Source organism: Corvus hawaiiensis, chromosome 6 (assembly GCF_020740725.1).
Source record: "Corvus hawaiiensis isolate bCorHaw1 chromosome 6, bCorHaw1.pri.cur, whole genome shotgun sequence".
NCBI classification, from domain to species: Eukaryota; Metazoa; Chordata; class Aves; order Passeriformes; family Corvidae; genus Corvus; species Corvus hawaiiensis.
The window spans coordinates 10,579,154-10,606,454 of record NC_063218.1 but is presented as its reverse complement, the minus strand read 5'-3'; the positions used below and the strand labels follow the sequence as shown (position 1 = coordinate 10,606,454).

General features: G+C 53.5%; 1 protein-coding gene across 1 annotated transcript; it reads left to right on the top strand.

Annotated features, from left to right (window-relative positions):
- Positions 1–1,357: 1,357 nt before the first annotated feature.
- AMN (amnion associated transmembrane protein) lies at positions 1,358–23,193 on the top strand. Its single transcript, XM_048305561.1, has 12 exons — positions 1,358–1,551; positions 3,589–3,707; positions 3,822–3,866; positions 13,626–13,713; positions 15,197–15,432; positions 16,995–17,132; positions 17,213–17,321; positions 18,334–18,416; positions 19,383–19,569; positions 20,312–20,486; positions 22,533–22,635; positions 22,902–23,193. The coding sequence occupies exons 1-12, from the start codon at positions 1,491–1,493 to the stop codon at positions 22,995–22,997; spliced, it is 1,440 nt and encodes a 479-aa protein (XP_048161518.1). The 5' UTR covers positions 1,358–1,490; the 3' UTR covers positions 22,998–23,193.
- Positions 23,194–27,301: the final 4,108 nt, after the last annotated feature.

The following is a 27,301-nucleotide window of genomic DNA, read 5'->3' as shown; positions in this document are numbered from 1 at the left end:
GGTGGGACAAGCAGCGCTGAGAAGCAGCAGCTGCAGGGTACAAAAAGTAAAACTAAGGGTGTGGAGCACATCCCGGCACACTGGGTTTCAGGAGCTATGGCACTGCTCTCTGCACAAGGTCCTGTGAGTGGTTTCTCCCGTTCTGGCTGTGCTGCAGGATGCTGAGGCTACAGACAAGAAAGTGTGCCCTCTGCACACTGCAGTCCTTTCTCCAAGCTCTGACTGCTGAGTATCCATGATTTATAATTTTTCCCCCCTCTAATAATGACAGGACATCTCACTGCAGCCAGCATTCACCCTGAGTCCCCTGGGAGAGATTTGTGAGTGGTAATTAGAGTGCAGGAGCCTTTCACCTCGAGGACATCTCTCAGCATCGAGCTCCCTGGGCAGAAAGTGCTGACTGTGTTTTGGCTGATGCCCAGGCTTAGAGCTGCAGCTCAGGAGCTTTCTCTCCCGGCACCCCAGTCTGTCTGCCAACTTGGAAGCTAGGAAGCAGGGAAAGCACAAATGGTGGGACAGGGATAGTTTGCTTCCCACTCCTGCACTCCTAAATCCTTGCTGGTGTCAGGTTAGAGCTTCTTGTGATCTGTGACCCTTCCATTGGATGACCCTTCCAAGAACTTCTCCAGTCTCTTCCTGGCCTCTAGTAAACCCCTGCATTCACCAATCTTCTACCCTTGCCCTGCTGCTATCAGTGTCAGCTGAAGGGCAACTGAGCCCCACAGCTCTCTCCATGGCACGAGCCTCTGCCATAATCCTTCTGCTGTCCCCTTGCCAGGATGTCATTGCTCTCCCACATCCTTTTCTGCTCCTAACACACCTCTGGTAAAGACATGGGCCTGGACCGGCACGCAGCACTGCTCCATGCTGTGACAGGCGACCGGGATGGTGCAGTCCCCCCTCCTGCTGCATCCCCATGCACTGGTGCCGCTGCCAGCAGCCCCGTGCAGCCTCCACAGGAGCAGCGTGGGGCTGTGCTGGCGCTGCTGGGTAATGATCAAATCAGCTGGTGGCCAAAGTACAATTATGAGTCGTGGCTGGGAGCTGCTCCCTTCCAAGAGAGCTAATTGAAAATACATGGAGGCCATCATTAGTAATTATGAGGTAGCCGCTGTTCAGCAGGGGAGAGCGGCGTGGGGTGTGCACACAGCGTGTTCACCCTGACACCCTTCAGCTGGACCTGGATGGGTGGGGGGAGTGGGGGTGGCGAGGTTTGGTGAGCGAAGCTGGGGGGACCCTCACTCCTGCCTCCCCAACTACATCCTCAGTGGCTCTCAGGCTCCCCATGGATGTCAAGGAAACAGGGAGATTGGGAAAGGAGCTGAGCGCGAACCAGCTTCTGGAACAGACCAAGGCTGAGGTTCGTGCTGGGGAAACCTGCCTCCCACACTGGTTATCTCCCTGCTCCCCCCAGCCTCCTCCGGGCTGAGCCCATCACGTGCCCCGGGAAGGTGCAAGGTCCAGCTGGGCAGGGAGCGCGGAGCCGAGGGATGGCAGCCGGCTGCGAAATGAAGCGCCTGCTCTTCCTTCTGGGAATCTTGCAGCTCCTTGGTGAGTACGCCCAGGGCCCGGCCGCCGTGGCGAGCACGGGTGACCGCTGGGCGACCTCCGCATTTCGGGTATGCTCCTGGCAGCCATGGTTCGGAGCAGAGCTGCAGGCTCTGTCACTCACAGCGTACCCGTAAGGCAAACGAGGGAAGGCAGCAGGGGAGCAGGGGGCTGAGGCTGGGATAGCCGTGCAGAGCCTGCTGTGCCTCTCATTTGAAGTCAGCAGCGCTGCGCTGCAGGACACGCTCCCTGTTGAATATGCATGTAGCTTTGATGTTCAAGGACTGCGCTTCCCGGGAGACAGGGCCGATTAAATAGCACACTGATATTTCCAGGGCTGGGGAGGGTGCAGGAATGCACGGCGCTGCTGCACGGGGCAAAAGGAGTAACCTCCGGCCAGGTGGGATGCGGAGCCGTCTCCAGGGTGTGCCCGGGTGCGAGCTCGCTTGACCTGCGGGACGTGAGGCTTTGTGTGATGGGGCTGTCCGAGCCTTTTGGCTGGAGCTCTGACCTCTCCATTCCCCAGCTGCCCGAGGTGGGAGGGACGCGAGGGAACTGCAGCAAGGACAGAACAACTTGCCATTACTATCTGGGGGCTTTTTCCCTTCCTAAGCTCTTCTCTGCTCTGAGCTAGCAAGGTGTTTGTGCCCAAAACACTGCGAGCACCTACCTCGCTCCCGTTCTCACCACTGGCAGCGTCTTTCTCCCTCTCGGAGGGTTTTAAAGAGGACACGGCACGGGTGTGTTTGTTCTGCCTGAGGACTCCTTCAGGCACCCGCAGCCCGGCATGAGGTAGGGGAGCCCCTCTGCGCTCTGTAGCTGGGCTCCAGGACTTTTATTCCGGTTAAAAATACATCGTTTCCTGTTCATGTGGAGATGGCTAGTACAGCCCGTGGTCTGAGCAGAGCCCCTGGCAGAGTAAGACAGCGCCAATTACACCCCAAGGCAATCCTTGTGTACTGATAGAGCCTCTGCAGCTACATCCCTCCCCATCACCTGGAGTAGCCGGGCCAAGGCATTCTGTAGTGCACCTTCCTCTGTCAGCTGGAGTCATTCAGAACCGCCCTCCTGCCCCAGGCTGGGCCGGCGTTCCCTCTCCACGCCCCCTCCAGTGCCCCAGTCCCTTCCACCATGGATTTTCTACATATTTTGTAATTTTGTGGGTCTTTCTCTTACAGAAAAGATGATCCATAATAACGGCGAAAGTCGGGGGGTTTTTTGGTCATTTTCTCTTCTCTGTCTCATACTTACTTGCCTGAAGCCATTTAATTCAGGCTGCTGGAAAGTCATTCATCTTCAGCTGAATGTGCATCCCCCAGCCAAGCCTGGGCAATGACAGGTCGGGAGGCTGCTCTGCTGTGCTTGTGCAATCACGGAGGTCAGAGTGAAAAGCCCCTCTCCCCTGTCCTGTCCCTGGCCATCAGGTTCATCCCTGTGGGGCCCCAAGGACAGGACTGCCACTGTCCCAGCAAACCCCAAGGGGAAGAACCCTCCAACCCAACCTATTTATGCCTCAGGCTGAAATACACCGTTGAATCCCCCCCTCCAGCTCCAAACACATGAAACTAGCCTGTATTTTGTGCTACATGTCCCATAGCAAATGCCTTTTCTTCTCTTGCCCTGTCTTTGTGGTATCCCAGCTCTGCATGCCCACTCTGTACCTTCTGGAAACCAAAGGCTGAGGAATCTCTATTTGTTGAATTAGTGAGTGACAACAAAACCCCTTGCAAGGATTGCTTAACTACCAGGTGTATGTTGTTCTCGCCCTTTGCCTGCAGGACACTTTCCTGCCTTCTCTCTGCCTGCCAGGTGTTTGTCCCTTGCTTCTCTTCCTGTCTTGGTGGGTAAAAACCATCACCCAGCCAAAAAAAATCCCCTGTGTAGAGAAGGGCTGTGACTGCTCAGCTGGGAAAACTCAGGAGCTGCTCTTGGGTAAAAAATCTGGCATAAAAAGGCCAAGCCATCCTGAAGCACATCCCAGAGAAGGCTCCTGGTGCCTCCCATGGACTGGGTTAAACTGGTTCTTCTGTTCCCTCCCAGCTGCCACTGCTGCTGTGTACAAGCAGTGGATCCCCAACACCAATTTCGAAACCGCCTACAACTGGGATAAAGACAGAGTCCCCTGTGCCAGCGACGTGGTTCACTTTGAGAAGGACAAGGTATAGACACTTCTGATTTATTTTTATTTTTGTTTTTGCAAAATGCTGTCAGGCATTGGAAAAGCCCCTTTACCTGACAGTGCAAAGCACACTCTATTCTTGCTTTTCTTACAGGTTGTCTCAGTCTTCGTCAGGTCTCCCCACGCGCTGACGGACATGGTAAGGCGTGGTGTGCATGGTGTGCAGGGCTGTCAGAGGGTGGGTGAGGGCAGGGCCAGCCCTGCAGCTCTGCCTGGTGGCACATTTCCCTGTCCCCATCTCCACAGAATCATAACATGGTTTGGCTTGGAAAGGACCTTAAAGGTCATCAGTCCCAACCCCCTGCCATGGACGGAGGCACCTTCCACTAGACCAGGTTGCTCAAAGTCCCATCCAGCCTGGCCCTGAACACTTCCAGGGATGGGGCATTCACTGCTTCTCTGGGCAACCTGTGCCAGTGCCTCACCACCCTCACAGTAAAGAATTTCTTGCTAATATCTAGTCTAAACCTGTCCTCTGTCAGTTTAAAGTCATTCCATGGACTTCGACACTTTTCTCCATGGTCCAGCCAGACCAAGGATGCCTCATCTGGGGCAGGGGATGGGAGTCCTATGGCAGTCTGGGTTTCTCTGTACCATGGAACCAAAAAGGCCATCTCTGGGCTTTTTTTTTTTTTTTTCTTTTCTTTTCTTAATTAGGGGAGATGAGAGAGAGTACAACAAAACCCAATTTCATTTGAAATAAATTGATTTTTCCTCCTCAAGGGAGGGATAAAACTCCCTCCATGTGATGGAAAACTTGGCAGTAGTTGGCTGAGGAGCACCAACCCACAGCATTGCTGACACAGAGCAGGCACTAGCCCTGGGCAGAGGCTAAGTGAAGCTGACATCAAAATATCTTGAAATGAAAACAAACTGTTCTGGCAAATCCCAAAATGTTGCTTAAGAAATATTCTTTCAAGTGCCATTGGGTTTTATATTTTTCTGTGGCATTATCAGCCTGGCTGTGGCAAGATGGGCATGACACCCTGCTGAAGTGTGTGTGTTGAGTGATATAAGACTGGGGGGGTCTCAACTCAGAGGGGTTTCTGAGCAACCTGATTTTGCCCCACATGAGGAACTCTGCCCCAGAGCAGGCTGACAGGCAGCCATGAAAACATGGCATCTCAATCTCCATGGCTTGGAGGGTAAAATTTAACAGGGAGGAATTAAATGGAAAAGCATGCCCCAACATGCCAGTGGAGGATGGGTCACCAGTGAGCCCTCTCCTAGTGCTGGGACAAGAAGAGATGGGCTGGATCCTGTTTGGAAACCCTCCTCTTCTAGACCTGATGAGCTTGCATACAAGTTTCCTCTCTCGGTTTTAGGGCAGCTTTGCTCTTTTATTGGCCACTAAATTTGAAGAAGCCCTTGAAATTTATGTGGTGTAATTTGTTCAGGCTGTCTATGCCACTAATAGTTTTGATGCTTTAATAACGCCATGTGCCACATTTAATCCCTCTACAAATATTTGGAGAAGATACTTTATTTATATGGCATTTTAAATATGAATTTTTGAAGGAAAGAATGTACTGGGGAAATATGTACAAATATAATGTAATAAATGATGTGGAATTTACCCAGAGAAGAAAAGAGCAAAATACCACTCCAGCAGATTTTATTTTACTTACAGATGAATGTATAATATTTCTAAAGTACTTTCATTAGAGGCCTGCAAAGTGCATAATTGCAGAGCAGCGTCAGTCATTACGGCTGAGCCTCCCGCAGCCAAGCTGGAGAGCAGAGCTGAGCAGCCTGAGGAGAGGGAGATCAACACAACCTTTGCACAACACAAAACGGCATCCACGGCCCTGCCCACTGCTGGGGTTGATGGCTCTCATCGTGACTCAGGGATGGGTCAGGGTGCCCGAGTGACCCATGGCTTGTCCCAGTCAATGGGTCCAGAGCGCTGGCAGGAGCCCCTGGGGCCCCTCTGCTGTCCTGGGGTTTCTCTGGGCCCCCACTGGTGGCAGGCAGCTGCACAGGCTTCAGGGTTACAGTGAATTTTATAGTCCCGCTGCTGTGCAGGTGGGGAGGACTGCTGGGGGGATCCATGAGGGGAGGAAGCATGGCATGGGCTGAGGGCACCATTCTGCTCTTGCACTGAATTGCACTGCAGGTGAGCAGCCACCCCTGCCTGTAACCTGCACTGCAGCTCACACCTTCCTTCTGAGCATCGCTGCCCCGGCAATTCCCTGTGAACTGTCCCAGCATGTCTCTTAGTGAGGTGGTTAATATTTCTTTTTAATTTCAGCTCAGGCACTTCCCTCCTGTTCACTGCCTTGCTCTGCTGTCACCAGGTGATACAGGGACTGCCAAGGTTAAGGATGAAAAAGAAATGAAACCCACCACCTGAGCTGGGCTGCCACTCATGCAAATGGCATGAAATTTGGCAACCAGCTGGTTAGAAAATGAATCGGTCATGAGGCTTTTTGCAGAGAGGCTGGGCTGCACCTGTTCGGCTGCCAGCCACGCGCACTGGAGCATTAATCACTTAAATCAGCAAGAATACATTAAGCTTTAGAGTCACCATGGAGATGCTATACAGCCTTTGGCCAAAAAAAAAAAAAGGAGAATGTTGTTTGCTATAGTAGCCTAGAAGGAAATTCACAGCTGAGGAGGGATTGGGCTCTCATTGACTTTCATGAGAACAGTGCCTGCTGTGGCAAGTGTAGGGGAGGATGCTTGGTGCTGGTGGTGGAGGGACAGCATGAGATCTCCCATCCCAACTCCCCAGCTGAGTGGAGCGTTGGGTGGTCCTCATGTGTCACTATCGCTCCTCTCCTAGACATTTTTCTGAAAGCTCACTTCTGTGTGGTCAGCTCTCCAGCTCCCCTTCCCATCAATACTATGCTGGCACCAGCCAAGTGCTGGGAAATGCCTTCTTGGGAGGAGGCTGTTGGGGCATAGAACCTGCCTCCCTGCTCAGAGCTCACCCACTGAGTGCCCAGCTCAGCAGTTATTTGAAATTTCAAATGGATCCCTAATTCAGTCACACACTAAATCCAAATCCAGCTTAAGCGTAAATGGCTTTGATGCACAACCGTTGTGATTAGGCTGGATTTTCTATGGTATTTAGCTGCCTAAAGATGCAGATCAGTATTTAGCCAGCTTTTGGAGGTGCCTGAGACTAAATGTGCAGGAAGGATGGAAATGGAGGTGATGATGCCTGGCATGGGTGCTCCAGGGTAAGGCAGACTTTGGCTTTGCTTGTCTCCTGGTGGGGGAGAAAGACTCCTGTGAGGGATTGGACCCTCTGGCTATGGCTGTGCTTCCGAAGGGAGCCAGGCCACGGCATGGCTGCAGCAGTGAGCCTGGTGTTTGCTCCAGTAACACCAGCCCTTGTGCAGTTTGTGCCTGAGCTGGCCAGCACTGACGTGCAGGCCAGGGATGGATGCTGCTGCTTCTATTTTTGGGGTGGCGGGAGTGGGTTTTATTCACATGGGCAGAGCAGCCTTGCTCCACCCCAGGGTCAGGACACTGGCTGGGGTTGCTCAGCAGCCCTGACATCTCTTTTCCAGCTGTGCCCCATCCCTGAGCTCTGCTGTGGGGTGGCAGCTGTTCGTACCCCTTCCCTGCCTGCCCCATGAGGGGCTGCAAGGCTGGGCAAGGGTTCGGAGTGTGCAGGGCACTGGGGTCTGACCAGGGACACCTCCCCCAGCCTTATATTTTTAGCTGCCTAATTGCGAGAGCAGAATGTACTCGGCTTTGCTGCAGGATGCTCCCGCTCGGTTCCTGGCAGAGATTGATCTTGAAATGCCAATTGCTCTCCAGGGGCACTGGCTCTAATGAATTGCCACAGTTCGCGCTAGTCCCAGGCACCGGTGCTCCCTCCCCCACTGCTTCCCAGACAGCGGGATAATGAGACAACCAGAAAAGGGATTATTTTTCCTTCACCTGAGATGAAGGTAAAAAATTTGAGGGGAGTGTGTGCCAGCACATAATTCCAATCCGGAATCCTGCAGTCTTTTCTGTGTCAGTATTCACACTGAAGGTGTGTGCTAGGAAAGGAGTGTGGTAAAACAGCCATTTACACTCATCTCGCCGAGTCTATTTCCTCATTTCAGGCTGGTTTCCAGCAGGAGGAGTTACTAAAGTCTGCAATGAGCAGAGCAGCTTGCCAGCATCCTGGGCTGTAGCGGATGCTGGAGCCCGTCTGGTTGGGAAGCTGCTCCATGGATCGTCTGCCATCCCTTCGCTGCCGGGCATGGCCCCCCTGCCTGCACCTCGAGCCTCTTCCTAGGTTTCTCTGATCTTGTCTGTAGAGGAAAGTTCAGGAAAAGGATCTTAGCTAATCTGAAATAGATTTGGCAAATGGCTTTAATCCTCTCTGTGTCTTCTGCAGCCATAGCTCAATGTCTTCAGCTACCCAAAGGGCTTCCCATGTCCCTGTGACACCTGATTTCTGTACACTGGGACCTGTTTGGCACTGCAACTAGAAGTGTATGCTGGGGATCTGCAATCCAGTTAATGGGCTTTTTGTGTCTGTTGTTTGTTTTTATCCTCCCATGGCTTTCTCTGGGCCCTGTGGGGTGGTTTGGCAGGGGCTGTGTGGGATGGCCAGGAGCTGTGGCTTCTCTGTAGGGATGGGCCGGACTGTGATGTGTTGGGAACCTGATGTGTCAGGTCACTCCTATGCCAGGGGATGTGGGGGCAAGACCAGGTTGGGCAGGTGCTGTGGGGAGCCCGTACACTGAAACAGCTTAAAATGTGGTAAGCAGACACAGCAGGGGAGCTGGCTCTGGCATTAATGAACGCGCGGCTGGGCTGCTGCTTCTGGGCAGGAGGGGAGGCAGGGATGCGGGCAGGGGGAGCAGCCAAGCACCTTGTTAGCTTGCAGGAGATGACACTGAAATGATGATATCCCCTGGCACACCACTCCTGTGCCTGTGCTCCTGCCTGCTGTGGGTCAGAAGCAGAGGGGCGAGCTATTGCTGGGATCAGATCAGGGCTGTGGGCATCCCCCGCTGTCGCTGGTGGGTCCCATGCAGAGCAGCCCCAGCTTCTGTGCCCCGGGTGTGCTGTACCAGCCTTCGTGAGCATAGGCTTCATGGGGATACAGGCTGCATTTCTTGCCTGCCTTCCTTGGGAAGATAAAGCCTCATTCCTCATAGGACCACGTGCCTGGAGGGAGATGTTTGGGCAGCAAGGTGCTGCTCCGGCAGCAAGGTGCTGCTCCAGCAGCAGGTGGCCCTCCTCGGCTCACACGGAGGTCTTGGGGTGGCAGGAGGTCCTCCTGCCTTCCTGGGAACCTGGACCAGCTGCTGTGGGATCGAGAGCTGTGGTGGGGGCAGGCTGGCTTTGGCAGCAAACTGGGGGTATGAGGTGGCATGTGTGGCTAGGGCAAAGGACACTGTCCTGAGGGTGCAGGTGGAAGCTTCATCTGGGCCAGAAAGCAAATAAATGAACCCCCAGTAATGAACCCAAGAAGTGCTGCTGCAAGCAAGCCCCTGGCAATGCTCTGGAGTTGTCAGAGGGATTCACCTGTGGGTGAACCTGGCCCTGTGCCTTTCTGGGGTGTCACCCAACAGCTGGATACCACCCAGGCTCCACCACCAGCTGCGCTGAGACCCCCAGCCTCAGCAGGCACTGGGGAAATCTCTGCTGTTCGCACCTGTGGGCAGCATGGGCTGGGGTCGCCCGCCTGCTGCCGTGGCTGCCTGCTGCTGCCCATGGGCTGCCACTGACCCAACAAAGCAGGACTGAGAAAGGTGATATGGAGATCATTTCCCTTGAGCATTATTGCCTGTGGTGGGTTACAGCAATCTGTGTTGGAGCAATAGCCCACTCGCATCCTATCACAGTTTTTTTCAATGGAGGGCCAGCAGCACCAGCCCCAGAGCTGCTCCTGGGCTGGGTGCTGGGCAAGGGGATGTACCTGGGGGCCGATGGCTGCTGACCTGCCTGCTGGTGCAGCTGTGGATGCAGCACTGTGGAGCCCAGTGTGCCCAGGCAGTGTTAGTGTTGAATGATGGGGGATGGTGGCACCATCTCATCCAGGCAAGGAATTTAAATGCATAGATGCTGCAAATAAAAGCAAGGCTGGGGAAAGACCTGGCTGCAGTCACAAGTGTTGTTCACTGAGGTTCAAAGCACAAGTGCTGCATTTTTCCTGTGCTGATGATGGTGACATGCCAGTCACAGTGCTCCTGTCAGTCATCTCAGCCCAATGCTTGTGACTCAAGCAGAGCCAGGATGTGCCAGAGGGTGATTAAGGCCATCTGATTGAAAAACCATCTCTCAGGACTTTGCTATTTCTTTCTTTTACATTTTGGAGGTTAGCTTTGTTTCCACTTATTTGTTGGGGCAGTGGATTCCTTCTCAGTGGTGCAGTGCTGGGGCTGGGCCAAGGGCTACATGGGGTCTTTCATCCTTTTTTTTTTATGACTTTGATAAGAAGAATGATGACTGTGTTTCAGTTGTCATTACACTTGATAATGATAACAGAGGAGATAAGTGATTTACTAGTATCAGGGATGGGAAATGACTAATGGGACTCTAAGCACTCGCTGTATTAATGGCCCTGGAGTACAGGTTGGCAGGAGGAAGGGAAAGCAGATGAAACTGCCAGCTTTTTGGCTCTGGTCCATTGGTACCTGTCATTGCTCAGTTCAAAATGTACTTGGAAAGTGGCCCAACCTGTATGCAATTTCTACACTAAACTCCCAAAGGTAGAAAACCACTGCCCAGCCAGAGTCTCCATTTGTCCTCTGCAGTGAGCTGAGATGCCTAACTTATGTTAGGAAAAAAGAAAGGGCAAATTATTTACAAAGATCCACTGGACAATGGAGACACTCCTGGAATGCTGCCCAGTGGTGAGAAGCTCAGGCAGGGCTGGTGGTGGATGTGCAGCACAGTTGCCTCAGTGGGCAAGGAGCCACAGCTGCAGGGGCCAGCCCCAGAAATTCCTGTGATGAAGCAGAAGTACAGAGCTCTTCCTGAGCTTCATGTTTGTGAAGATGGGGTGACTCTATCCCCTGTCTTCCATCGTGTTGTGTTGCCATCTTAATTCCAGGGCAAGTGTTTGCAGTGTCTGGGCAGTCCCAGGGTGTGAAGGGACACTGTGTGTGCTCACTCTCATTTCCCTGCCACTCTGACACTCACATGAGCAGCTTCCTCTGGGCTTGGGAAGTCCAGCCAGCCTGGGGTTTTGGCCTCAAGAGTGGAAGGGGATCTCCTGCGGTGGCTGGAGAAGCTCCATCTTGTCCAGAGAGCTCAGAGGCCAGTGTCTCCAGAGCACAGGCACTGCAGGCATGGGGCAGATTTGGCATGAGGCAGATTTGGCATGAGGCATTTCCCCCAGCTCTCCCCTTGAGCAGAACTGGTGCTGCTGGCCCATCCACACGTGCTTGCCCTCCCAAGCACATGCACGATGCACCACCTCGTCCTGGAATCAGTGTCATGCATCCATATGTGCATCCCTAACTGAACGAGCTATCCTGTTATACCTCATCTCCTCTCTTACCACACTGAACTCAGCCCTGTCATGGGAATCCTCAGTGTGTTTTCCTTCCCTCCTACTTAGTTTGTGAAGATCTGAATGAACAATCCCCTTGGACACAAAATCTTCTTGTGTCCTTCATGGTTACCACAGGGTGTTTGGGAAGCTCTGACCCACGGCTGTAGTCAAAGTGGTAACAACAGGAGAGGGAGCTGGCAGGCAGGCAGGGATGAGAGCAGGGACTTCCCAACCCAGTGGTCTTGATCCAGCCACAACACTCACAAACGTCAACTTCAGCAGCCTGGGAAAGCAAGTGGAGACCAGTCATGATCCTGCTGTGTAACCATCCCCCTCAGCAGCAGCTGCTGGCTGATTTTCTTTCTTCCACCCAAAGATCCCTGCAGCTTTGGGTCTGAGTGCCCAGAGCTGGTACCCTGTGCTGGTGGAAGGATCTGCTGCGTCCCATCCAAAGCCCCACGCTGGGCAGCTCAGATGGGGCCCAGCAGCCGGCTGGCCACCCTTCCTGCCTGGCCCCGCCGTGGTGCAGGGGGCCAGCCTGCAAACTGGGCAAGAGGCAGTGCCCAGGGGCTTCAGACTGCCATGGCCCAGGCAGTCTGGGAGAAGAGACTTGGCTGGCAGTGCTTCTGGCACTGGCCTGAGTATGGGTGACAGCTGACTGCTCCAGAATGTCCCATTGCCTGCTCCCGCATGAGCTCACAGGAAAACAAGCCAGGCCACTTGAAGTGAAGTACAGCATTCTGTGGCTGAAGCTGGTAGCATTGCCCTCACCCAGCTGAATGCAGGCCAAAACAGACATGGCTTTTACATCTGCAGCTAAAGGACATGATGCCATTTGTATCCTGGCAGACCTTTCAGCTTTTTTCAGTGCTTCAGTATTGAACAAATTTCCTTTACTCAAAAGTAATAGAAATGCAGAGAACCTGACAGCAGGACACAGGCTATGGTCTGATGGAGCAGTGTCCATAGGCAAAGGCTCCTTCCTGGCTGGGGGGAGACACCACACCCCTGGGGCACATGTTGCCCCAACCTCAGCTATTCCTAGTGTCATCCCCTCTTGTCCAGCCCAATGTATGGCGTTGCTGGGTCCAAAGCAGATGGTGCAGAGGAGCACTGTGGGACTCTTCTTGGTGGCAGCCACCCTCTGCTCTCTATCCTGGCTTCTCATGCTTCCTGAACCAAGAGGAGCACCTGGGCTATGGCCTTCAAAGCACTGCACCACCAAGATACTAAACTTCTTAACAGGTGCCTACAGTTCAGGGGTGATGAGCTTTTTGCCTGGTCTGCCTACCCCATGGTGGCCCAAGTGGGACTGAGCATCCTCAGGCAAGACTGGCCAAGGACAGAGAGCTATCACAGCCACCTGCAGCAGTCAGTTATAAGTCTTGCTTTCTCTAACCTACATACATATTTAAAGACCAATTAAGTAGATGAAACCGTAAAATCCTATTTAACGTTTTCTGCCTGAGCACAGGACCCAGTAAGTCAGCATAATGCAGTCCTGGAGGGCTCCCAGCTGCTGTCTGGGGAGTGGTGCTAAAACACTGGATAGACTGAATTAGAGAAGGGAGCCTTGAGCATCACTGACTTGAAAATATTGGGAGAAACCATGACTTTCCCTCTGCAATTTCTAAATGTAAAATAAAACGGGCTGGGCTGAACATCCTGTGTGCTGTGAATGAGTTGCCTGAGTTGATCGTTCACCAGGGCCTGTCCCAGTGCTGGCAGTGGTGGCTCGTGACCCAGGTGGCCACAGTTTCTTGCTGAAAAGGTTCCCGTGGCAGAGCTGTGCCTGCTGAGGTTTGTCCATGGCCAGGCTGAAGCCAGGTCAGTACCATGACCGTGACTACCTGCTGGTGATGTCCTACCCAACAAGAAGAGGGTGTGGCTATAGCAAGCTTCTCCAAATGCCGCTGTGTGTTTCCCTTAGCTTGTGCTGAGTGCAGATTCCCTACTTGACACTGCACCAAGCATAGCTTGGGTCCCTGAGTTACGTTTTATGGGGCAAGCACAGCCCCTGGAGGTGGGAACCCATTAAGTGAGGGGTTGCACTCTGGCACTTGCAGAGTAAGGTTGGGTTTTTCATGGTGTTCCAATGTATAAATCCATTCCTGAGCTGCTGGGAGTGTGTGCAAGAGGAGGAAGAGCTGTCAAAAGAGCTTATTTTGCTTTTTCCTTTTCTTGCTTTTCTGAATGCTCTTCTGTGTTATGGAAGATAACATCAAACTGCCCCTCCCCCTTGCAGCATCCCCGTCCGTAAAACCGGGAGCTGATACTTTTCCATTTACATGGGGCATGGCAAGGGTAGCTCCTGATAACTGTGAAGTGCCTTGGAGACTGTGAGGGTAATAGGCAGCCTAATGATTAGCAGTGTTACGTGGTTACAAGCCTGGGTGGCTGGCAGCAGGACCGCGCAGTAACACTCTGCATCCCTTCCTCTAGTACCTGCCCCTGAACGGAGAACTCGTGCTGGCAGCCGGTGCAGGATTCACAGCTTTCGATGGCAGCTGGGATCCAGGCTGTGACTCAGGTATTTTGTGCCCAAACCAGGCACCCCATCAGCCCGTGATGAATCATGCAAATTCAGCCCAAACACCTCTACAAAGGTCCCAGCTCAGAGCAAAGTGAATCACTCCTCTTCAGTACTTACCTTTCCTTTGATGGCCTCTTTCACATCAGATCTTTTTTTCCTGCTAGATCACCTGTCTTCTAAAGAAGTAATTACGGTAGGGAAGCCTTTGAAGTTGTAGCAGAGAGGCAAATATTGTTTGTATTTTCCCCTGCCTATTAAGCATGTAGCCACATCAAAGCCCTTACTGTCTCTGCCATGGTGTTTCTAAAGAAAACCAGTTAGGAGTTACACACTGGTGAGCCAAGCCATGGCCATCGTAGCAAGCTGGCCTTTGGCCTCACACATGCATCCTCCCCTCCCCTCCCAGCCTCCAGCCCATGGCTGAGACAGCAGGTTTGTGTCATTGGTGCCTGCTATTATCTGAAAGCTGTTTTCTAGGGAGGTGTATTTTGGGTGCTTAAGAGCTACCCCATGCTTTCAGTGGCAAGTAACTTTTTAGTTCCTCTGCAGGGAAGGAAGAGTCCAAGCAGAGTGCCTGTGCCTGCACTCTGACTGGAAAAGAGAAAAAAAGGGAGGAAAAGTCCAAATCAGTCTTCCCAGAGGAAGGATTGTAGCTTAAGACTGTCTGGAGCCACTCTGAAATCCTTCATTCCTATCATTTTTTTATTTTGGGGCTGTTTGCCCCCCCCCCCCCCGCCGGGAAGCTCAGGCATCTGTGCTTTGCACTGGGCTTTTCCTGCTGACCACGCCCTGCTCCCCTGAGATCAGCAGCGTTTCTGGGACAACTTCCACAAATGGACTTCTTTAAAGCACGATTTCAAAATGAATGCGAGTAATTCAGTCACTAAACACCCTCAAGCTGGCTGAATTGGTAAAGGTTCAGCTGCTGGGAAGGGGGAGGAGGAATCAGGGTGCTGCATGATGAGACTAACCAGCAGGGAAGTGGTTAATGGCTAAATAATTGATAGTTAAATGGAGCACTAACTTTGGGGTTACCTGCTGCAGGGAACAGGGCTGGTCACGTTTCTGCAGACCTTCCAGGCTGCTGGGAAACTGGGACATGAATTATCATACCCATTTCTGTCAGGTTTAGCTGTTACTCAGCATTCGGGCAGATGTTTTCCTCCTTAGCAAGAAGGGTGAGCTTTAAAAAAGGGGGAAAAAACTGTCCTGTGGGATCTGGGCCTGGAAGCAGCAGGCAGATGTGGGGTTTGGGCTGAGACCCCAGCTCTGAGTGCTGGGAAACTTTGCCAAGCTCTGGGAAATGCCTGCAGTGGCTGCCCATGAGGGTGATGCCAGGGCCAGCCCTTGGCTCCCTGACCACAGGGTGAGATCCTTCACTTCAGGCCAGACAGTGCCTGGTTTTACCAACCCAGATGCATCTGCTGGGGCTTTGAGTTTGGGTTTGGGTCATGCTAAGCCTTTCCTATCGCTTTTCCAGGTGGAACAGTGAGGTTTGCCAATGCCGAGCACCACACGTGGTTCGACCCCACACTGTGGCAGGATGTTCTTCCCAGTGGGGAGCCCAAGCCAAGTGGGCCCATCTTTTCTGTGGATGAGGAGCGTGTCCCGTGCCGCTATGATGATGTTGTCTTCCAGCCCGAAACCTCCTTCCGGATAAACATCGACTCATCACAGCCAGTGATTCACCTCCGCAGCGTCTCTGTCATGGGCCAGGTAACGTGGGGAGGATGAGAAACTGGCTCGGCACCTTCTCTCCACAGCTCCAAAGTAGGTGAGGCGAGGAAGGACCAGCTGGAGATGGGGGAGCAGCGCTGTGCAGGGAGATGGGGTACACCTGTGGGGCTGCATCTTCATGGGCTGCTGCTGCTGCTGTTGCTGTTGCTGTGGGTGGCCTCCATGGCCTTTTTGCATCGACCAGTTTGTTATCGCCTCCCTCCCTGCAGTGTGGGAGCACAGGCTGTCTCGCTATTCATGTTTAAAGAAAGGGCCAATGTGCACGGGTCAAACCACCAGCAAATGGCATCTTCTCTGGCTCCCAGGGGCCTCTCCCTTCCCAGGCACGTGTCTGCAGCTGTGCTGCTCAGGGACCCTCTGGGGACACCTCCCTCCTGCCCCCGACCTTAACATGGCCTGTGGCCCAGTGATCATCTCCCAGCTTTGCTTCAGCACTGCTCTTTAATTGATCGGAGGGATAATTATAGAAGCGCTGGCAGCCTGCTGTGCCTCAGCCTGGGAATCAGGCTCCCCACGAGCCCCATCCCTCCTGGTCGGGGGAGCAGAAGATCACAGGCACTGCAGCAGTAAACACAGGTTCCTTCCAGGAGTGGGAGATGCAGCAGGCGTTTCATAAGTTATTTATTATTTCTACTGCTGTGCTGGCTGGGATCTGCCATTTCAGGGCCAGGCATTAGGTAGCTGCTTTTTGAGTAATAGACTCAGTCGGTGTCCAGGCGGGTGCTGGTGAGTCTGAGCAAGGCAGCACCCCAGCAGAACTCACTCCAGGCACACGTAGCCCCAGGGATGCAGAGGTGGATGCTGTTGGGTGCTCAGAGTGATGCTGATCCTGCTGATGCTTGGGGACCACCCTACGGCTCATCATCCCCCCCAGGGACCACTGCTGGCTGTCCCTCAGGCTGCTGCTGAGCGATGAGAAGGTGAAGGAAGGAAGAAGGTGCTTTTTAGGATCATAGCATGTTTCCTAAGAACTGACCTCGTGAGCTTCTTTATCCCTTTGAGGCCAGCCTACTCTGTGCTGTGTGATGACTATTTTCACCCCAGGGCCTGAGAAATCTGCCCGTTGTGCCAGAGCATGGAGATGCTTCCTGTGGAAGAGAGTGGGTGAGGGAATCACTGGTGGCTTGGCAGGATGAGGCTGGTCAGTCCAGCTCAGCCTTTGCTAGTGCCAAGCACATGGAGATGCTTCCCAGATAGGAGGAAAACAGCTCAGATCCAGCCCCCTTCCTCCCGGTAGTGAAAAGCTGGTACCTTGAATTCTCTGGGCCAGCAGAAAGATGGAAAGCAAAAGAAGAAAAGGCCCAGCCATCTCACTGCCATTGTTTTTGGTTTTAGAGAGAGTTTTTCTGTTGGTCCAGGGGAAAAGCTGGAATGGGTGTATTGGCAAGGTTTTCCTGCTGCATCACTGCTTGCAGCGAGGCTGTTCAGTGATGTCCATCAGATGTGACATCAGGTGTCCCAGCAGCACGGCTGGGTGCCTGGGGACAGCACTGGGACCTGTCCTGGGACACTCACCCGCTTTGCTGCTCTTCCTTGCACAGGAGCTGAACACCCCAGCATCCTGGGCTGGGTACCTGGGGGGCCCCTCCGCCCCGCTGCAGTTTCATGGCAATGGCACTCTCCAGGTGACAGGCACTGGCTGTCCTGATAAGTCCGGCTGTGCCTGCGGGAACACCCTGGTGAGTCTTCCCTTTCCCATTTTGGGGGCTCCAGTGCAGGTTACGGGGTGAGGGACTGACGCTGCCCTGCTCTCCTTTAGGATGGCCCCCGCATCTGCGCAGCCCTGCTCAGGGCATCAGGGAGGCAGTGCCCAGAGCCAGCGTGCCAGAGCCCTTTGCAGCCCCTTGGCCACTGCTGTGGGGTCTGTGGTGAGTGGGGGACATGGCCCTATTCCTCCTCCCTGCCACGCCAGCTGCCCCACCCTGCTTCCCCTGGCTCCGTGGGGGAAAGTTGGGTGCAGGGGATGCTTGCTGCTGGTTGTAAGCTGAAGTTTTGCTGTATCACTGCTCTCAAGGGGTCCCGTGTGCAGATCCCATTGTGCCACCTTCCCAGCACATCCCTCTGAAGCATCATCCTGGTTTTTGGGAGCCTGTTCTGAGTCGCAGCCCTTTGTCCCTGCCTCTGGTTTATCCTGTCAGGATGTCACAGCTCGTCAAGCTAATAGGGCTCTGCTGAGTTTATGCAACAGAAAACACTCAGAGGAAATGCAGCCTTTTCCACTGTAATGTCAGCTTCTCAACAGCCAGCTTGTTTCATTTCACTTAAAATAAAAACATGCAGATTGGCAGCGTTCCCTCTGCAATGGGTGCTGCTCCATTAATCTGCATGAAAGGTTGTTAGGGGCAATTTTTCATGCACATCTGTACCTGGATACTTGGTATCTGATATTTGGTATATCATACCAAATTCAATAAAATGGCACCATGTTTCTCCAACATGCTCCTGAAAGCATAGTCCCTCACAGTCGTTAGGACAATTTAAAATTTCAGCTAATTCTTACTTGTATTTTTTCCAAGGAAAATATTTGTCTCCATGACTGCAGTGCAGCAGCACGGGGAGCAGAGGTGTTCCCTCCTCTCAGCCTTCCCCCTAAAGCCAGGGTAGCGCTGCTGAACTACAACCTTGTGGCCCCAAAACCAGGAACATGTAGAGCTTCCCAGAGGGATAACTGGGAGAAAGCTTTCCAGGCAAAGCTTCTCTTGGAAGCCAAATGCCTTTCATCAAACCCAGCTGACAAAAAGACCAACAAGGGAGGGAGAGGTTGCACAGGGGTACTGGAGGGTCCTCAGCGCCTTTCATGGCAGTCAGAGCTGTGCTGCCGTGACAGCTCTCTGTCCACACTTGGTGACAGTTTGATGTCTGTCTGTTTTCCGGCTGCAGGGGCCACCATTAACCTGGATTTCACTCCTGATTTTGACCTGCAGAAGTACCAGGACAGATTGGTACAAGAGTTGCTGAGCCAGGTACATCAGCCTGTCAGATCGGAAGGGGCTAATGAAACCACAAGCCACTGGCCACATCTGCCAGTGACATGATGCGTGTGGGAGTGTCTGTGGTTGGCATGCAGCCCCAGCGATGCCGGGGGTGCAGCTCACTCCCCACCACCTTGCAGGGCCCACCCTCCCCGTGTGACCTCTTGGATGTGCCAGCTTGCTGTGGGTGCTGGGTCCCTTGCTCCCCACCACAGCCCCACCATCCCGCTCAGCTCAGGGCAGGAACAGCTGCCGACATGCAGTGGGGAGGGATGCAGGGGGGCTTGCTGCAAACCCTGCTCCAGAAAACACAGGAGGTCAGGTCTAGGTAACATGGGAGCTCAGTGCACGCAGCTGGGATCATGCAAACCTGCAGCAGGGCATCCCCTGGCCTCTGGGCAATGCTGAGCTGCTTTGCCGTTCCCCAGTAGGCAAGCACTGGGTGAGTGACTGGCACTGGTCAGCTCTCAGATGCTCTACAAAGCATCACTTCATGCTGCTGCTTCTCAGAGACAACATGACATCCCTCCTCCTTGCCAGGGGCTGCCAGGGGAGGAGTTGTGCTCTGTGTTGTGCTGGGAGGTTTGATACTGGAGTATTGCTCTACTGATCCTGAGCTGAAAGCTGTCTGCCTGCCCTCCTTACAGCCACACGTCTTAATACAGCTTTTAATGGGTGTTATACATGAAATTGTTTTCTCAGCATGCTTTCCTCTGTGGGGGCTCAGTGTGTGTTGGGTACTGGTCACAGCTTGGGAGAGAGGGAGAGAGGGGATGTACAAGCCTCTCCTTTGGGAAATGCAGTGGCACTGCAGGGACAGGGATGGCAGCTCTGCGATGGGGCTCACATGGAGATTCAGGTGGGCCTTGCAGCTGCCCCGTCGTGGCTGTCTGGAGAGGTGACTAATCTGTGCCTACCCTCTCATGGGCTTTACGTGTCTCCTTGTGTTTTGGGAAGCCCAAGTACGCTGGTGTGCAGATGGCCATATCCAAGGTGCACAAAGCACAGACCTTCCTGGGCATCCTGTCCCGAAGCTCCACTCCTCTGATCCAAATCGTGCTGATCGATGACAGAGCAGGAGTGCAGGCGGGCACTGCTGCGGAGCAGCTGGCAGCAGACATCATGGAGAACATAGCACAGCATGGTAACGCCCCTGTTCTCCACAGCAGGTCCCCTGCAGGTGCACCCAGACCACTGGCCAGAGCTTCGTATTCCCTGCCACCAGCCCACATGTCCAGTGGGGTTTGAATGTCTCTAAGGATGGAGATTCCACAATGTCTCTCAGCAGCCTGTCTCCACAACTGATCATCTTTGCAGTAAACCAGTTTTTAAAATATAAATACTTAGATAAATATCGGTATTTAAGTGGAATTTAGCATATTCAGTATCTGCTTGTTGCTTCTTGCCCTGTCACTGGGCACTGCTGATGAGCCTGGCTCAATGCTCCAGCTGTGGCTCACCAGGGCAGAGCAGAGCAGAGTGGAAGGGTCACCTCCCTTGAGCTGCTGGCAGTTCTCATGCAGCCTGGGATACTGGTGTTCTTCCCATGCCATGTCTGACCATGACCGGCTTGGTGCCTGCCAGGACCCCCAGGTCCCTCTCTGCAGAGCTGCTCTGCAGCCAGAATGCTGCTTGTGGAGGCAGACAATGGAAGCTGACAGATGCTGATGGGCACACAGCTCACATCCAGGGGACCTGGTGGTCATTGTGGATACCAGACCCACACGGGCTTGTCCCCATTGAGTCCATCCACCTGTGTATGCCATCGCCATTCTCAGGGAAAGGTGATCCCCAGGCAAGCAGGGCCAGACCCAGCTGAAGGCTCCCTCTGCCATGGGTGTGGAGATGTGTTGCCCTGTACAATCCTCATCCATATTTCTTCCCAGGTGAAGCTCTTGGCATTTCAAGTGGCAAAATGGAAGTGGCCACTGGCAGCACTGCCAGCGGGCAGGTGGGGAGCCACCCAGTGAGCAGGATCACAGCGGGGACAGTCATGGGGCTACTCTTCAGTCTCCTGTTCCTTGGAGGGATCCTCTTTCTCTACAGAAGGGGAAATCTGAGGTAGGGATGGGGCTTCTGCCAGCAGCAAATACTCAGGCTGTCTCTGCTTGGGAGCAGCTGCCAGCCCAGGCTGTCCTTCCAGCCTGGCACACCGTGCTGCCCAGAGCTCCCACAGAGCCTGGCAGCCTGCTACCCCCAGCATTACTGTTCATAGAGCCACAACATGGTTTGGGTTGGAAGGACCTCAAAGATCATCTAGTTCCAACCCCCTGCCATAGCCAGCAACACCTTCCACTAGACCAGGTTGCTGAAAGCCCCAACCAGCCTGGTCTTGAACACTTCCAGGGATGGAGCATCCACAACTTCTCTGGGCAACCTGTGCCAGTGCCTCACCACCCTCACAGTAAAGAATTTCTTCCCAATATCTAACTGCCCTCTGTCAGTTTAAAACTTGTCCTTGCTCCTCATGGTTTATTGGAGGTAAGGTGGCTGAAAGGCACTTCTGTACTCTTGGACTGCTGCTTCATTCTCTTCTGTGACCAGGAGGAGTTGCCTCTTGGCAGGGTGCAGTGTGCTCTGGTGGGAGCAGAGCTGCTGCAGCTCGGCTGGAGCTCTGCACAGCCCAGTCATGGTGCCTGGTGGCGTGGGTTCCTTGGCACCATTAGTTTGCAGCCCTGCTGGGGAGTGGAGGGCTGAAACTGCCAGCTGCTAAAAAGAAATGCATCAAAATAATGCAGAACACTTGTCCCACAGCTTTATAACCAGTAAAGGGAGAGAGAGCATCCAAAAGCAAGTGCAGCTCCTGGTGCATTAGTTGTTCACACAGCATGGAACATGGAGTGCAGGTCCCAGGGGAGAGCTGGAGGGTACACCTGGCTGCACCACAGCTGGGAGCTAGTCAGAAATACCCCTTCTCCATCACCTTTTTCTTTAAAGGAAAGCTTGGAGATGGGGCCTGGCAGTGACTAGGGCATCCCAGCAGTACCCACAGCAGGTGCTTGGGGCACCCACCTTCACATGGAGGGTTTTGCAGTATTTACTGACTGCCTGCTGAGGCACTGCGAGTTGTCTCTCACCCAGCTGTGGGCAAGTGGGGTTGACCTCACACATTTTATAATCAGGGGCCAGGAATTGCTTGAATTTGCATGTGCAAAGTGCGCCTGTGTCTGCCAGGGGGTGCTGAGCTCCCCAGTGCTGGGGCTGCCGTGTCAGAGGCTCACAAGTCAGGTTGGTTGTTCCCTCCCACTTCTTCCACTGGGATTTTGTCACTGTGCAGTAGTGGCCCTGGCCAGGGACAGTTGCCCTGCTGCTTGACACGTGCTGACATGGTATTTCCTAGCAGTAAACCCATGCCTTCATCTAATTTCTAAATAAAACTCCCAGACCCATAATTGCTGCTTGATGATTTATCTTTCACTGACTCTTCTTTGGATGCTGGACAGGCCTTTGAAACCAGCTCTGTCAGCAGCAGAAGGGAATTTGGTGTAGCTACAGGAGACAGAGCTGAACACGAGCCCAGGGTCTGTCCCTGGCCAACCCACTGCTGCTGCAGGTCCCCTAATTTCCTCCGAAAGGGGCCTGGCAGAGCTTCCCTCAGAGCTCCTGAGGTGATGTGCGTGGACCTGCTGCTGAGCCCACCTGCACCAGATGCCCAGTGCAGGGGAGGATGCTCCATGACTGGGAACCTTAGGACAAAAGTAATGAAGAGAATAGTACAAGTAGTGATGGTGATTAAGGTGAAAAAATGGTAACGTGATAAAAGTAATTAGTGCTCATTGGGATTGCAGTGGGAACAGGTGTCAGCTCTGTGGCAATTCACTTTAGGCCACAGGGAAGGAGTGATTGCTCCAAAGTGAAGCCTGTGCTAGAGCTGTCTGCCTCTGCAAACTCCTCCCTCCAGAATGCAGGTCCCAGATCTCCAGCCTTAATGATTTCTGCTGGATACAGCAGCTTTTCCCTGGGAAAGGGTACAATCATCCCATTTCAATGACAGCCTGACACTTTGCCCCTGTATTTTCCCATCTGCCTCTTAAAGATGCAGGGTTTCAGCTGGGGGAGCTGCAGGGATGGGAGGGATGTGGAAGGTGATGCCCAGCTCTTCCCCAGGTTGCCTGCCCTGCACCTGTCCTGGTCCTGGGACAGAATGGAGGAGCCGGTGTCCCCCGCACCAGCCAGTGACAAAGGCTTCAGCAACCCCATGTTCAACGTGGTGAGTCAGCCCTGCCAGGGACACCGGGATGCTCAGGGGTGTGGGCAGGAGCTGCTGGGGCTCCAGCCATGACATTCTTGAGAGCTTGTTGGGGTTACCCTGACAGGGGTCCTGCTTTCCCCAGGCTGGGAGGGGTCTGTGGGACATTCCCGTTCTCCCTCAAGTCACCAGCCTCTCAACTGCTGCAGGGACTCAGCACTGGGTGGGTTGTGCCAAGGGCTTTGCTTCTCTTCCCCATAAGTTGTTTTTTCTCTTTGCTGTTGCAGGAGCCTCCAGGGGCTGACCTTGGAGAGGAAACACCTAAAGATCTCCAGGTCTTCTACCTCAACCCTCTGTATGATGCAAGCGAGACAGAGACCTGATGGTGTGGGCTCATACTGGGAGCAGACACCACTCCCTTGGGGAAACCACCGCCTCTCCAGCCCTCACAGCCCCTCACAGTCCCTTGCATCACTCCTGGTGGGATTTAAGCCAGAAGCAGATCCCACCTGAATAAAAGTGTCCATGCAGCGAAGGAAACCATAGCAAACCTTCACTGTTGGTATTCAGTCACATGGACATGCCCTCCCTGGTGTTACTTCTGGATTTTAAACTGTCTTTTTTAGGTGTCAGTTCTTTTTAGATAGTTCAACATTGAGATTTGGGTCTCAGGTGGTATCCAGAGAAGCTGGGGTCTAGCTCAGCACCCTTTAGCCAGCACTGTGCCCAGGGCACACAGCGGGTTGAAGGAAGCATCCCTGGATGCATGACAGAAATTAAGTGCTCAAACACATTTCAGAATATGACCCAGGGCCTTCAGGGCCTGGACCCATTAGCTGGAAGGTTGTTTTGCTTTCCAGCAGTGTGCTCAGTGCTGGGGATCTCTGCTCAGGGTTCCCATTCCTCCTCTCACTCCCATCCACTGGGTGCTGGTGAGGTGCAGTCCTGAGCAAACAATTCCTCTGGGAAGCTTCTGGAGCTTGTTCCTTCCTTCTGTGCTTGGGCTGGTAGGTAAGAAACCCTCTCGGACCCTTTAGGGGATTTATTCTGTTACTCCTTGAGGTGAGAAAGTCTTCTCATGGTACAAGGGGAAAGCAGTTTGATGCCAGGGTCCCTGGGGAGGGATGCAGGCAGGAGCTGAGGGCTGGGGACAATCACACTGGCCCATCTCTGATGAGGGTTGGGACAGTGGCACTCAGGGGCCTCGTTATGCCTGGCCTGTGTCAAAGACCCTCATCTGCCCACAATGTCATGCAGTGCATCATTATGGAGCAGGGCTGATGTGTGAGGCTGAAATTATGGATATGTATGCAAATGGATGCAAATTTACAACTCTACTGGGTGTTCAGTAGGGTCTGTTGGCATATTCCATAAGGAAGCAGCTATTTTAAGTTTATAATATTTTGTTGTAGTCTCTGGAAGACATAATCCCTTCTCAAATGCCTGGGAGTTGATAATTAGGTGCATCAGAGCCCTGACAAAGGTAACAGGCAGCATGTGGTGGTGGGACCAGCCCTGCCCTTGGAGATACCTCTGGAAACAGGCAGGACAAAAGCATGAGGCAGGCAGGGAGCAAGGCCTCTCTGAGCTCCTGGTTGCTGTGGTGAATTTGCAAGAGGGGGAGAATCAGAAGTCGTCCTGTGCTCAGGACACACACACCCTTGGGATTTTGTCATGCACACCTCTCCTGAGGGTGCTCCTCCACCAGTACTGAGATGAAAAGCAACTTGCCTGAGCAGGAGTTTCTGCTGCATCTGTCAGGCACTTGTTGCTGGGTGAAATGGTCACCAGCCCGGTCAAAAAGCAGAGGAAGCCATCAGCCTGCAGCAGCTGACATGGGCAGGTTGGGAATACCCAATCCCCACCATCCCGTGGTCCTACAACCAGTGCATCACTGTGGGGAGCAGTGTCCCAGGGGCAGGACTCAAAAACTCGCCACACAACACACAGTCACTCCTGTGACGTGAGCCCAAGGGAGAGCCCCCACCTCAAGCCCTCCTGCTGACCCCACGAGGCTGGACAGGGCTCAGTGCAGCTCAGCAGCCGTGGTGTTACCATGGTGCCTGTGAGAGCACTCGCATGCTTCACCAGCTACATCCCTACTTTCTGCCTGTGAGGGCCTTTTTGTGTTCTTTTCCCCTTTCACATCAGTTCATTGCAGGTGACTGAGTCTCCTCCAGCCCACAAGCCCTCAAATACACACACACAGAGGAGTTATCTTTCTGGGGCTGATACAGTACTGCACGCTGGAGGCTGCTGCACCAGGCAGCCCATCACACCAGCACTGCCCACACAAGGAAGGGGCTCAAGGGTGTCCCCCAGGAAGCCCCTGGTCCCTCACCTCAGCGTGAATTTCTTCCCTCCCTGGCTATTTTTGGACCTTGCTCATTGGGAGTGTGGATTGTGATGTGAGGATTGGGAGGGGTCTTGATGGCTGCATCCCCACAATGTGTGCAGCAGGGGAGAGGTAAGAGCATCCCATGGCCATGGAGTAAGGGAGAGAAATGACAACTCATTTACAACAGGGACCATTGCACAATATGGTGTCAGGATGATGTCCTTCCCCTGCAAGCAGCTGTGGACATCAGCTCAGTGTCCTGCCTGGACACACAGGGGTTTGAGGGTGAGCCATGGGCAGGTGTGTGCTTGTGGAATGGGACACCATCCTGGGACACATCACTAGCACAGAGGGAGGCAGACCACTCTGTGGCAGGAATCTCCACCTGGTCACCCCTGTGTGTTGGCGTGTATGGATTTGCTGTTGGCAAAGCTTCAGTTTTAAAATGCATTAGCAGCTCGAGGTCACTTACAATAGAGGCTTTAATTAAAGCAGAGATCAATTTTTGTCAGTGCACGGGCAGAGCACAGTCTGTACTTTTCCTTCAGGAGCCACGTCCGCTCGCTCGTACAGAACGCGCCGCAGGGAGGGGGGAGCTCTGCAGAAAAAAATTGAAGCACCAGAGTCAGTTTGCAATGCTGGGGACCAACAGCTGCTGGAAAAACAGCGGTATCCATGATTGTATCCGTGATTGCTGCACACCGACGCACGCAGACAGCCCACGGTGCAGGCAGGGCAGCGCAAAGGGGGTTGGTACATGGGTGTCTCCTGGGATCCTGCCTAAACAAGGAATTTAATTCACAGGCATCTTTGGTAAGCGGCACATTGGGTGGGTGGTTCATGTCACCGAGGCTGTGCGCAGCACGTCTGGGCACCTGAAGGCTTTGTTTTGCTTCTGGTCCTGAGAGTCAGGGGTTCCCCACTGCGACAGACTAATTCAAAATGCATTAGTGTTAATGGCAAGATCTCAGGAGTCATTGCTTCCCAGGGTCTCAATGGGAAAAGCAACCTGCACACTATTAATGGACACAACTCGTAGCACAGTGCCTTCCCTTTGCATGAGTCAGCCGCTCACAGAAGTTGTGCAAACCCAGATTCAGACTGGCAGAGTCCTCAAAATATCCCCAAGCCTAAAGACAGACTTGGCTCAATGAATTTAGTTTTTTATATCTCTTTTAGCAGGAGGTAGCAGCGGTGGGAGGGCGTTTGGCAGGGACTGGTCTCACCGGAGTGCAGGAGCTGGCCAAGGCACTGCGGGGTGGCAGCTGAGCTCTGGCTGTGTCCATCAGCATGCAGGGCTTTGCACTGCTCGTCCTCACGGGACCGCAGAGCAGGGGCTGCATAAGAAACAGCAAAGGAGGCAAGGCTGAAAAAGATCTGAGGGTTTTAACTATGAGAAAGCACCAATAAACCTGCATGAACCTGTGCAGTCAGATGACAAAAAAGCGCTGCAGCTTATTGGGGAGCAGGGAAAATATTTGCTGCAAGGACAGGGAAGGGGCTGATTCCTCAGTCCATATTCCTCCTCTGGCTGGAGCACAGCACTGCAGCTCCCGCTGGCTGAGCACGTCCTGCTGTCTTCTGCTCCTGTCCTCAGCTAACCCTGCCGGCAACGCTGGCCCAAGTATCAGGCACCGCTGGGACATGCTCTTGCCATCTTTCGGCTTTCCTGGGCATCCCACACCAGGCCTGCAGTTGATGCCTGGTCTCGTCATCACCCCCGTCCCCAAAAACGTTTAGGACATTTTGCAAGCAGTGAGATGGCGCTGGCACTGTGCCTCCCATCCTGCCTTCCTGACACGGTACTGTGCCCATGGTACCCCCTCCCCTCAAGCAGAGCCCCTCCAGCCCCACGCGTCTGCCCTGCCAGCAGCGAGCCCAGGCCACGAGAGCAGCTCTCACTCTGTAGGAAGGGGCTGCCCTGCACTGGGTGAGGGTGGTAGTGGCCACAGCTCTTGCTCCATGAGCTGCCAGGAGCCCCAAGGCTGCCAAGGAGGGATGTTAAGGAGAAGGGGAGAGGGGAGCCACATTTACAGGCGTGCAAACAGGCAGGAGAAGGCCGGTCAGAGCTGCTGCCACAGCAGTGGATGGCAAGGGCTGGGCAGGTGAACACTGCTTTTTGGATTGTCCTCCTCCCTTCTGCCTGCCAGAGCAGCTTCATCCAGAGCAGATGGTGCAAACTGGAACACAAGATGCTCCAGTAGCCTGGCATGCAAGAACACCATGTGTCCTTTTTCTTTCAAAATAAGCTAAACTCAGCAAGACAAGGTTTTTGGTCATGACATGCCACCTTCCTTTGACTAATACTTCACTTAACTGCACCTCAAGGTGCAGTTCAACTCCCACAGT